Below are 13,219 nucleotides of genomic sequence, written 5' to 3' on the forward strand. Positions count from 1 at the left end.
GAGAAGGGCATTGATTGGGGTTCTCTCTCTCTCTCTCTCTCTCTCTCTCTCTCTCTCTCTCTCTCTCTCTCTCTCTCTCTCTCCATACATACACACACACACACACACACACACACACACACACACACACACACACACACACACACACGAGCGCTCGTGTGCACGCAGTGTATTATGTCAAATTATACCAAAAATATGGTGAAAGAAAAAATCGGACAGAGTTCAGCAAATCGATAATAGAAACGTGAAACTAAACAAGGCCAGGCACTTTTTGCAATTTTCTACGAAGTAATTACAAGGTACCACAATATTAGCCCAAAAGCAAGCTAATACTTTGATTAAATGTTGAACAAGGTAGCAGGCACAAAGTGCAAAGAAATAATTGGACAAGCCAAAGAAATTGAGTTACACCTCTTCGTTAATTAATTTATCTTTTACATTGAAATTTCCTCCTCTTTGTTTTGTATCTCCGACGCTCAGAACAATTGCAACGATGATCTTTAACTGCACCACCTTAAAATGGCCACCCATACATGATAAAGAATAAGGTAGCATCTCAATTGACCTTGGCTTTGCTCTCATCAAAACTCAATTTCCAGCTTTACAACTTTCCTATCGCAGATATCTGTACAAACCAACTAAAAAGCTGCTGCCTATCAAAAAAAGATTTCATACTAAAAGAATTGCTTTATATACTCGCTTTACCATGTCCCTACAACCAGAGCTGGCTTTACATCATCTCATTTTGGCGTCCCGGGAGCTCCATTTTCCGTTCTCCCCTTCTTGGATGTGAATGAAGTAGACACACTTTTCGCCACATACTTTCCGGCTTTGCCAATTCCACTACCCACCATGCCAACCCCACCACCAACTACACTGGCTCCTCCAACCACCAGTTTCCCTGCTCCCCCGACAGCTCCTCCAATCACATCAATAGTCCCACCAATCAAGCCTTCTTCTGCAGCTTTCCTTTTCTCGGCTAGAATTGCCTGTTCTTTCTCCATTGCTTCCTTCTGCTGCTCTTTTGAATAAATTTCGTACGTAACCTGCGTATACAACCATAACAAGAGGTCTTCCTTATTGTGTACTAGGGGAAAGGTACCCAGAATTTTGAATTGCTCTACAGATCCAATCATATTATACTTTGTTTGAGCAATGAGACTGACCTTGAGAAATAGATGGCCACGATCCCGTTTGTCCACAACATGATCCATGTCCAAAGATGGAGTAAGAGGTAGAACAAGTTCTTTAGTTTCCCCTGGCGTAAGCTTAGCCAACGGATACATTGCAGCGCCGAGCAACTTATCATTTCCAATATCCTTGTCAAATACCTGTCAACAATTCGCTAGTCAATAAAAGCGATGCAGACGCAATAACTGAAATTTCCTCTTTCTGTTCTTGACAAAATCCACACTACTCTTGCCACCCTCGGAAATTAAACTTGCTGCAAATTCTTAACACCCACCTTGTTGACGATAAGGGCATACCTGACATACTAAGGACTGGGTTTCCTGATCTTCCACATCAAAACAGAACGTCTTGTGCCACACTGGGTCTAATTTATTTTCCACAACATTTGTCATGGATTGAAAAAGCACTCGCACGTACGTAATCACATATGGATCTGACTTCCCAATCATCTCCATGTTCTTTAGCTTTTCAGCCCTCACCACTTCTACAGTTAATTTACCCTGAAGCTTGAGCTCCAAATCACTATAATGAACAAAAGAAAAACAAGCATCACAAAAAAGGCTTTAAGTGACAAATTTAGAGGGTAGGGAGAACATCTTACAACCAGCACAAAAGGAAGACAAATAGCAGATACCTCAAATCCACGGGAGGTTGAGCAATTGGTACCACAATCCTATGTGGCCACTCAAGACTATCAGCAACTGCAGTTTCAACAATACCCTGACAAATTGCAAACATAGAGCATAAAAATCAGTAAAAAAGGGATCTGCTAAGAGCATGGAGCAGCCATGAGCACAGAGAAAGCAAGAAAAAGAACAGAGAGAGAAATGAAATGAAATGATATATTAACGTCTTCAAAAGGCCAACATGACCTATGAGACCATCAGATACAAAGTGGTGAATCTAGTACAATGTCTGAAAATCAAGTACAAAAAGTACTGAAAGTACCAAAAATGAAAACTGAAAATTGAACTGTGAAATGTGAAATGTGAAATGTGAAATGTGAAATGTGTAATGTGAAAATGTAGAATAGGCCCTCAATGACAATCTGGGTGTCGTGCTAGAATGCCTCTGATCCTCTGCTGGAGTCTCCGTCGATGTAGTGTGCTCCTCTGTCTCGATCGTGGTCGTCTCGATCTCCAGAGCTCAGTCGCCCTGTCAATGAGGGTGCCTCTGGTATGAATGCGGGTACAACCCTGTGTTGTTGATTGGTCTCTTGGCTCCCTCGATCCAAGGTGATCTGTCTCTGCGACTGTCGTACTCCATCTCTCCCCAACAGACTATCTCTATGTCGGTGTAGCTCAAGTAGATATAAGCCAAGGCATCTATGGTCCTGATACCTCGTGACTATCTAGGGGTCCAAAACCCTCCCTGAATAAGCAATGGAAGCGCCCTCGTATCTCATAATACACAGTGCAGTGGCATATGTAGTGTAGCTCTGTCTCTGGTTCTCTACCGCATAGTTGACATATCCTAGACTCCGGTGGTATCCCTCGGAATCTACCCGTCTCAATCTCCAGCTGGTGTGAGGATGTGCGAATCTGACCAATAGCACATCGTAGACCATGAGATAAATGAGTGTCCATGTAGCTCGGACGAGTCACAAACCCATCTCCCGAAAGTTGGAGAAGGTGCTCTTTGTAGAAAGCCATCTTCGTGCCCAACTCCTACATCGGCTCTACCCATGTCCTCCTGGTGTCCAATTGTATAAGATCCTGACGAATGAGTCTAGTGATCTCCGTCCGTGTGACTGGCAGGGAGGGTGCATCCAGGGAATACTGAAAAGAAGGCAATCTATCCATGCTGAGACCATGCCTCTGAAACCATGAGGTCATCTGCGCATACCAACATGATGCATCTCCCTACATCGCTAGCTGTCTAGAGGACTCGAGAGCCAGTCTAGTATATCTGCCTCTATGTGTATCCCATAGACTGTGCATAAAGGACACTGATCGGGTAAGAGCCTCAATCTCTATAGGAGGGGCGGCTACCTCCACTCGAATAATCGCATGTGGTAAGGAGGCCTTGGCTCTAATCATCCGGGATATCATAAATACCAAGGGTCTCTCCATGTTCCTCCGAGTGTCATGATTCATAGATGGTCCCCACACTTGGACCCCATAAAGCATAGCTGAAGCAACCAAAGTATCAAAGAGCCATAACTTTGTTCGTGGTTCTTGAAACTGAACCTGCGAACACATTCTCTCTAGCCCTCCCAATGCCGCATAGGCTCTGGACAGTCTAGTCTCTGCTGCTACCTTCAGAGTAAACCTCGGTCCCGTGAATACCACCCCCAGATATGTATATTCATCTGTGTACTCCACAGTGTCCTGACCATATACGAGTGTAGGTGCCGATCTCTTGACCCACTGTGGTGTGGTGTTAAACACCATAACCTTGGTTATACCAAGGTTCACAGACAGTCCACTGTCCTCTGCAAAGTTGTGCAATGCATCCAAATGTCTCTGCATGCCCTCTGGCGACTCTGATATCAGCACAATGTCATCAGCATATAATAATAAAGGGATCCATGTCCCTGCTAGCTCAACGCCTCTGTCACCCGCTCTGTCAATGTAGTCACAGACCTCATCTACATACATACCAAAAAGTGTAGGGGACAAAGGACACCCCTGTTTCACTCCAATAGTGGAATGAACAATGTCAGAAATCCCCTCAAAAGTGCATACCTGGCCAGTCACTAAACCGTATAAAGCCAGGATCCCCCATATGATCTTTGTGGGTACTCCCAACTTCAGTAGCCTGTGCATCAATCTAGCCCTCGGCACTGTGTCAAATGCTTTGCCGAAGTCCACAAAGCAGCAATACATCCATCTCCCATGTGCCCGACCCTTGTGTGCAATCCTCCGTGGTGTCTGAGAGAGACTATACTGGAAAGAGACTGAAAAAGTCAGGAGAGCATGGTCCACTGCTACTCCAACAGGCCTAGGGCCCACACTGAAATCCTGAATATTAGAGATGAAGCTCGATGAAGTCATGACATAGTCCAGTGTACTGGCCCCATGTCTGTGTGGAAAGCATGTGAATCCCCCAAACGAAGGAAAAGTCTCTAGACCATTAAGTATGGCCAGACCATGCGTAGTCGTCATCTCCATGAGATATCTCCCATACTCTGTGTGCTCTCTATCCTGTGAGTGTCTGTCAAGCCCCATCTCCGATATATCCATCTCTCTAAGAATCTCCTCCGAGGTATCATAAAATACCGTTTGGGAATTGGCCGTCTTGGCATTAAAGTCTCCCAAGAGAATGATATCTCCATCTCTAGAGAACTCCCATATGTCATCATCAAGTATAGAGAAAGGGGATTGCCCTCTAGGTGAGGTATAGAGTGATGTGCTAGGGGGAAAGTAACATATAGCAATGTATAAGAATCTGCCTGTCTCAGCTCTCAGTCTCACCCACATGTATCTCGCCTGGTCATCTCTCCGGACAATCTGTAATAGCGGCTGCAACTCCTCCTTGAATAAGACTGCTACCCCTCCTGAACCTCGACTCCCATGCTTGGATCTAGCGTCTAGCCGACAAGCTGTCTCCCATAAATAGCCAGTCACACTTGGCATCAACTGTCCAGATTTTTGATGCGTCTCTGAGTAAAAGACAATGTCTCTATCTCTGAAGCTATCCTCAAAGGCACCCACATCCAGCCTATATGATCCATTACAATTCCATGCCGCCATCCGGAGTGTGGTCCCATATGTCTCGCACCGTCATGCTGTGCGTTTTTCCAAAACCACTACTTTTCCTCCTCTATAAAAGGCAATTTTTCCCTTCTCCCTTGCTGCCTTGATCTCTGGCATCAACTCTTGCATATGTGCTATTTGTTCTAAAGTAAGGTCATCCCCCATAAATATTCCAGCTTTCTTGAGTGCTGGTCGGGAAACGCAAAATAAGTGCTTTCTCTTTGACGTTTCCCTTCTCATCCACTCCCTTCTTTCCGACTCTCCAAGCACCTGTGTGCATAGGTTCTGGGATGCCCATTCGCTGCAAGAGTTCCTTCACTTCGTCTTCTACATTTCCGGTGTCTTTGATACCAGTAATATGCACATGGAGGGCTCTAGTCCTCCTATTCTATTCCTCCTCAATGGTCATATTGATGATGGTAGAAGTCTGTGCGGCTTCTAGCATCCGGGCCTTCCCTTTCTTTGCACCTTCAATCCATTTTTCTGCTTCGTCAACCTTCTCCTGTGTTTTTAAAAGGAGCTCTGCCCATAAGGAAGCCTCTTTCGAGTTTTGTTCTTCCCCTTCGCGCCGAGTTTTCTACCTGCTCCTTAATATCTTCGAGCTCCTTTAACATCGAGGGCTGATTTCCCCCTTCCGTTTTGGGCATAATTTTGCAAGCTGCAAGTTCCCCTTTAAGCTCTTCAATCACTGCATCTTTTTCCTTCATGCATTTGTCCACATTGGTTTTCCAAGATTCAAAGCTTGCAATTGCCTCATCCAACTTTTTCTGCATAATACATTCCATTACATTCACTTCTGCCCGCATTAGAGCCTGCATCTCCCCTTTCACAGATAGATACATCTCATCATGCCTACCAAGCATCGCTTTATCTAATTCTTTCCTCATATCTGCATACATAGAATTCTTATAACTATCTACGTTTGCGTACATCTCTTTCCTGATGTCATCTCTCATAAAGCTGAGCTCAGATTTAATCATCACTTGAACCCTCTCCATCATTAAATCATCTTGGACTCTTAACGGTTTTCCCTGCCCGCAGTGAGCTTGGCGAGAGTTTACTATCTCTGCTCCTCCGCTTGAAAGTCGCTCTCATTTTTTGTGGGGTGGTGAAGCCACTTGCATCACCATCCTCGGCTGGTTGGTCCATCTGAGAGAGAGAAGAACAAAGCAAGCACCCGCCCTGCTTGGCCTCACTCTCGTCACCAAGTCCTCGCCCTCGTCCTGGCTGACTCCTCGTCCTAGCCCGTGTAGGTCTCGTCTCGTCGCCCTTGCTCTCCTCGCTCTCGCCCTTGGTAGGCAGCTCGCTCTCGCCCTTGGCAGGCAGCTTGCCCTCGTCCTTCAGAGGTCTGGACCCTTGCCCTCGCCCTTGTCAGGCAACTCGTCCTCGCCCTTGTCAGGCTCCTCGCCCTCGACCCAAGAGCTCGCCCTCTTGACACAGGACCAGCTCGCCCTTGACCAGGTACCTCGCTCGCCCCTCGCCTTTCGACCAGTAGCTCGCCCCTCGCCCAGTCTAGCTCGTCTCTCGTCCAAGATCAGCAGCTCGCCCTCGCCCAAGACCCTCGTCCAACAGAGAGAGATCTCGCCCCTCGTCCCTCGTCAAGCAGGTTAGCAACGCGACAGCTCGCCCTCGCCAAGAACCTGCTCGCCCTCGCCTCAGCCAGCTCAGCAGCTCGCCCTCGCCTCAGACCTGCTCACCTTCGCCTCCAGACCTGCTTGCCCTCAACCAGCTCAGCAGCTCGTCCTCGCCATGAAGAGAGAGAGAGAGAGAGAGAGAGAGAGAGAGAGAGAGAGAGAGAGAGAGATGAAATGAAATGTTATATTAACGTCTTCAAGAGGCCAAAGTGACCTATGTGAGACCAAAATTTAGACACACCAGAGGGCCCACAAGGGGAGGTGCTGGGGAGGTGCTTATCCCTTCCAAATATTAGCCATGTTACATGGTCCGGCAAGGGCCGCGTACCATCGCGCAAGAGCCACGCATAGGCATCACCATGGCCACCTAATTGATGCACCATGTGCTGGGAACCACGGAGAGAACTCGTAGCAACCAGCTAGGAACCTCCTCCTCGGGTGACCCACCCGAGGAGGAGGATGCACTTGAGTGTCCAAGGGCAAGAGCCCTAGCAACTTGAACACTAGGTGAGCACAAGGTGTCCCTCTAGAATGTGACCCAACGGGGGATTTGAACCCGAAACCCATCGGTTGAGAGGCCAAAGCATTACCGTTGGACCAACTCTTGTACACACACACACACACACACACACACACACACACACACACATATATATATATACATACATACATATACACATACATACATACACATACACATACATACATACATATGTACGTACATACATAGATACATATGTACGCCCAAAAGAAGAGGTCATTCACGCAGCACCAAATGCCTACACGGTAAAATGTTGTACTGTGCAATAGAGGGTGTGCATCTATGAGTGGCCTGGGCATGCACGTCTTGCTAGAGGACGTATGTATGTGTGTGTGTATGTATGTATGTGTATATATATATATATATATATATATATATATATATATATATACACACACACACATACATACATATATGTGTGTGTGTATATATGTATATGTGTATGTATGTATGTATGTGTATGTATGTGTATATGTATGTATATATGTATATGAATATGTATATATGTGTGTGTGTATATATGTATATGTATATGTATATGTGTGTATATGTGTGTGTGTGTGTGTGTGTGTGTGTGTGTTTGTGTATACATATATATGTATGTATGTGGGGAGGGACGTCATGAACGAAGGCCAGAGCCATTCTCCAGGATCCCAGCCCAACTGAACAAGTGGCTTGCCCTGCCAAATCCATAGTCTCCAAAATGGAGCCTCTTCAATAGTGAAAACAGAGGTACATCATCAAGAAATGTTAAGAGTAAATGCAGATGATTTTGGAGGCACCGCCTAGGGTTTCACAATCCCTTGGCTTTTGTGAGCAGCTACAGGAAGTTTTTACAGCGGATGTGTTATATCGGTCAGATACACAACGGATGCTTTATATCAATCAGATACACAGTAGCTGCTTTATATCACAGCACTGGACTCTGTGGTTTTCGCTACATCACCTGAGGTGGACAGGGCTTTGGGCACATTTGTGTAGACTTGATCACAATCCAGATACCTACATTTCACCACCTGATTAGAGTATCTCAAGCCTAGATGTATCATGTGGTTTGTTTTGGAAATATTCCCCGCCCAAACACATACACACACTTGTTGCTTTAACATTCAACAGCTGGCTGACATCCACAAAAAACATAAAAATTTATATTCACGAGAAGAGACTTCACGCAAGCAGATAAACCAGGGATATGAGAGCATGCAGAAAATGAAACTCACAATTGTAAGCAAACAAACAATAAATGACGAAAATGAATATTAATTACCTTAATCATTTCTGAGAGTCCCGGGACAGCCCCCAAATTCCCACCAATGAGCTTTAACGTGTATCTTATCTCCGGTTTTGGCTGCCATAATAGCATAAGCACTTAGCCACCCATCCTTTCCCTATCCTTGCTCAAGTATTCACTAGCAGATGGGAAACACAATTCTAATGTAGCTCTAAATCTGTCTAGGTTGGAGGAAAAAGCTTGTTCCCATTAAGAATGGAGCTTCGCTATGCTTCAAGTTATGCAAAATATGACCTCAACTCAAAGTGCAGAATAAATGTTTAATAAGGATATGGCACAATACAATGTAGTTGCTTATTTTGAAGAAAATTTCTAAAATTTGAATACCGCCTCACCTTGGCCAAGAGTGCAACGACTACACCTGCAATACATGGTATATCTTCTGCAAGCTTGAAAATGACCCGAACTGTCGAAAAAAACCTGAGATTTTTCAGCTAAGACAAACGAAAGTAGAAGATAAGTCGTCACGTAACAGAGGCTTGAACAGAACAAATATCAAACTATAAAACCAAGAGGAGGTAAGACAACGGGTTACAATAAAATTCACAATCTGTCCATCTATCTGAAATAACAATTATGCAACTCCTTCAAAATGCTGGACCTCATAACAAACCTCGAACATGACGTCAGATCAGCTTTCCTTAGCAGCAACCTATAAACTACATATTTATTTGGAGTATAGCTAAGAACCCTTTCTGACAGGGATGCAATCAACATTTATTTAAATGAGTGTGATATAATCAAGCAATCCACACTTGCACAACTATTAGGTTTTTTACTCCCACAATCTCAAATAGTCCCTCAACCATATTGGCAGTTGATGACGTCACTGCTGAAATGGCAGGGAGTTGGGACTGCATGGACTAGCTGTTGGCATGGCTTTTAGCAGAATCACACGAGGCAGCCTTTTGAGCAGTAGGCTAAGTATATATCTTTAAGTGGGTTGCTTTTAGCAAAGCTAAGAGCTATAGGATAGTGGCATATGTGCCAGTTGTAACACACAACAATTGGGTAAGTCTAATGAGCCTTTGTAATCTCATGAAGCATCAATTTCATAGAGAAATACCACCAAGGGTAAATGAACCTCAAGCCACAACCAATCCAGGCAATGATGATGAAAGTAAGACAACAGTGGATAATCTCTTACATCACTTTTATTTTCCAAAGAGCCCAGGTATTTTAAACACTCTTCTCACAATGGAAGGAATTGAAAGCCCCCTCGAATTGTGAGGTCAAGGTAACTATTTTTTGACGATAAAGGCCAATCCTCTTGGTGGTGCCACCATGCCAAATTGTATGGACAAAGCATATATGGCATGACCCCACGCCGCATGGAACCCGAGGAGGATATTGGGCTTCGGAGCCACCATGCCAGGTTGTATGGATGCTTGTGTAAAGCGCATGTAAGCCACTGGCGAGGCAGTGAAGTGACAACCAAGCCACAGATCAACTGAAAACTGCAAACTGTCACATGCACATCTAACCCCATGTGCATGTGGACAAGTTCTAACTCCTATTTCTAGGGTTTACGACAGCCTTGGAAGTGTTTTAGCAACCTTGTGAGGTTGCACGCAGGACGTGCATGTCCAGGCACTCAAGAGTAGATGCATACCCTCTTGCACAACCCATTAGCATTAGCATCAGTACCTAACACCAAGCATAAGCATTTTCACCGCATGTGAACCTTTTCCTACTGTGTGTGAACCAACTCTTAGCAGGGCATTTGTATTAATTAAATGACCCTTGGACTTCCAAAATCGTGGGGCTGCCCTTGTGCCTACTTGACCCAGCATTAGGCAAGTACGTATGCAATCCCTAGGGCACCAGTATCAACAGAGGAGCAGAGCAAAGGTGCCTCTCAAGTACCCCAGCAGTTCCAGCGTTTTTGCAAGCCTGCAGCAGCGTTTGCAGCCAGTGAAAAACGCCATCAGCCTCAGCTTTTTTCAGCCGTAGCCTCCCAGAACCCGCACCCTTACTTCGCAGCAGATCCTCGTCATATTCAGCCCATTGTCATCAGCATTTTTGCATTCAGCGATAGCCTCGCCGCATAAGCACCTTTACCAAGCTTCATCGTCGCTGTCGCCATCGTCCTCGTCATCATCACAGCAAATGCAGATTTCAGCCTAAGTTCAGTGATTCAGTTTTCAGCCCTCAAGCATCACAAGCGTTTTCAGATTTCAGACCATTGGCCTCGATGTCAAAAATGGATAACGTGGTAGCAGACCCGGACACACACTGAAATGGGCCGACAGGCTGACGGGGCAGCCAGCAGAAAACCCGCCGAAAAACAAGCTGACATGTTGACGTGGCAGGCCGTACAGACAACAGTATGGATTTCCGCTTTTCACGCTCACAGCTGCATGGATTTCCGGAAATTGCGCTGAGATGCTTTTGGGGCTTGAATGCTTTAATCTCTAAAAGCTTTTGGGCCCAATGCTTTTGAGTAAGAAGGTTTTGAGTTTAATGCTTTTGGGGCTCTGCTTTTGGGCATCCCTTGTACCAATAAATAAGTGGGCAGCATCTGGACGCAGAGTCTGTACTTTGAACACGGATTAATACAAAAGAAATACCGAAAGGGGCACCAGTCTTTGGGGCCAATATCTCTAGGCACGGAACTACGCCGGGCTGTGTCGACTCAAAGTGTGAATTGTGAACTGTTTTGAAGTGAATCTCTATTGTGTCACGGTAGAATCTTGACTTGGGGTGTCCAGTTAGTTACAGTGGTATCAGAGCACACAGCTTTTGGGAAAGAATCTTTGGCGCCCAGCCCCGGACTTATTAGCTACTCCCACCCTTCATACATCACGCGTCGGGCACGCTACCGTCTTGTCTTACAGGGCATAAAGCCATAAAGAATCCCAGATTACACATGGGATCTCGTGAAGAATTTGACAGAGATGACACCTCTCAATGGGAAGGCAAAGAAAAGTTGAAAATCGGGTGTGGGAACTGAAGAAAAGAATGAAGATTTGGGCATAACAAAATTTTCCGGACAAGTTTGCCCAAAAGGAGTACAAACGTCAACTGCAGATTGGCATAGGTGTGAATAGATTGATTAAGTACTCCAAGGACCCAAGAATGGCGAAACACCTGAAGAATAACCCGATTGATAAGATTTACTCGAGATGGCGTGTGGCCATCGCTTCTCCTCTCATGTAGGGAGGAAAGCCGAAAAGACACACGAGTCTTGAAAAGTGGAACTTGTACTCGCAGAAACACATGGACAAGCACTCTTGAAAAGAAGCACTTCTACAGAGCCAACCAATATGACTTCGTTGAAGATGAGGCAAAAAAACAAAAGAATTCAAAGAAGGTAGACAGTCGATTGAATTTGAATCCTTCCTAGGTTCCGAGATGCTTGAACATGGTGGTCGACTCTTCTTCTGAGAAAGGAAGCTCCAGTTACATGGTTGAAATTCAAAAGGCTCTTTTTATTTCTTCTTGGTTGACTCGAGAGTACGAACAAGATATACGAACTGCTTGGAATCATCTTCGGATGACCAAGGGAGATTCTCTGGACGCTTATTGCGAGAGATTTTGGAGCTCTTTTCTACCAACCTTTTCATTTAAGAAGGTCTCATTTAAAGAACAAATTGAGCGGTTTTGTTGCGGACTTCTTACAAAGATCCAAGACTATTGTTTGGAACAAAGTCGAATTCTATTCAAGAATTGATGGGTCATGCGAAACGGGGTTTTGTGATACATCTGGGAAATTTGACTTACCCCACTGATGAGATCTCCACTCAGAGAACCAACAGACCTCTCACAATGGAAGTAGAAAGAGAAAGAGTTCCCATGACAAAGAAAAGAAAGATACACCTCCCCGACTGACTCTTAGAGAAAGGGCTATCTATCTCAAAGAGAGAAAGTGTTTTGGTAGCGGGGAACTTGGACACGTCTCCGCAAAGTGCCCTAAAAAGGCACAACAAGAACAGAATGAAGACAGGCCAGAGAGTTCGAGAGCAACTGAGAAACGTGGCAGAAAAGGCAGATGAAAACAGAACCGGTACCACATTGCGTGGGGCTCGAACCGAATCAGATGATCGAAAGTACAAAACTTTGCCGCAGTTAGGGCAAAGTGAAACATCCGAAAGCCCTCATTTTCTTTGATGGAGGAGCCAAGGCCAACTTCTTATCACTTGAATTGGCGGCTCGACTTGGAATTATGCATGACAGGCTCCGGCCATAGGCGGAGGCAGTTCTAGCGGCACCCCGATGGGATGTTGCCATTACATCGATCATTGGCAAACTTCGTTTGCAGTGTCAAGGGTATTTAGGACACGAGGACTTCTACATAATGCCCTTAGGAAGGTTGTGACGTCCTCCTCGAAATCCCTTGGTACCACAAGAACAACACCATGGTTGATTATCGGGCTGAGAAAGCGACTATAACAAAAGAAGGGCAAAAAGATTGTACTTGATGAAATTCACTTTCTTTACTCAATTTTTTGGAAAACTGAATGATGCATGAAGGTCGAATAAGTTTTGACCTTGATAAAGTACGCCAAGACTTTATCCACACTCATGCCGATTGTTTTTCTGAGGGCTTGCTAGACGAGTTGCCACCGGCTCGTCCTGAGGATCATACTATTGATCTGATACTTGGAAGCACCCCACCGAACCGGCCACCTTACCATGTGAGCCGAGCCCAGAATGAAGAGATTATGAACCAAGTGAAAGACCTATTGGAAAAGGGTCTTATCCAGCCGAGTATTTCACCCTAGTGCTCTCCGGTGTTGTTGGTTTTAAAGAAAGACGGATCTTGGAGAATGTGCATTGATTATAGAGCTCTCAATAAAATCACGATCAAGAACAAATTTCCAATTCCGAGGATTGATAATATTCTTGACCGACTACAAGGATC

General features: G+C 45.1%; 1 protein-coding gene across 6 annotated transcripts in view; it reads right to left on the reverse strand.

Annotated features, from left to right (window-relative positions):
• Positions 1 to 247: 247 nt before the first annotated feature.
• LOC147431026 (calcium-dependent lipid-binding protein-like) overlaps positions 248 to 13,219 on the reverse strand; it is a 46,293-nt gene continuing 33,321 nt past the window's right edge. For 5 of the 6 annotated variants that reach the window (XM_086493534.1, XM_086493532.1, XM_086493535.1 and 2 more), the window contains 6 exons: positions 8,691 to 8,789; positions 8,332 to 8,412; positions 1,826 to 1,911; positions 1,488 to 1,713; positions 1,167 to 1,331; positions 248 to 1,046 (listed from right to left, as the gene is read on the reverse strand). In XM_086493534.1, coding sequence (XP_086349660.1) covers positions 741 to 1,046; positions 1,167 to 1,331; positions 1,488 to 1,713; positions 1,826 to 1,911; positions 8,332 to 8,412; positions 8,691 to 8,789 — 963 coding nt within the window. In that variant the 3' untranslated portion in view covers positions 248 to 740. The remainder of the gene's footprint in view (positions 1,047 to 1,166; positions 1,332 to 1,487; positions 1,714 to 1,825; positions 1,912 to 8,331; positions 8,413 to 8,690; positions 8,790 to 13,219) is intronic. The other variant, XM_086493536.1, reaches the window with a different exon arrangement.

The sequence above is a fragment of the Adiantum capillus-veneris genome, chromosome 21 (assembly GCF_014529385.1).
Source record: "Adiantum capillus-veneris isolate H3 chromosome 21, ASM1452938v2, whole genome shotgun sequence".
In the NCBI taxonomy this organism is placed as follows: Eukaryota; Viridiplantae; Streptophyta; class Polypodiopsida; order Polypodiales; family Pteridaceae; genus Adiantum; species Adiantum capillus-veneris.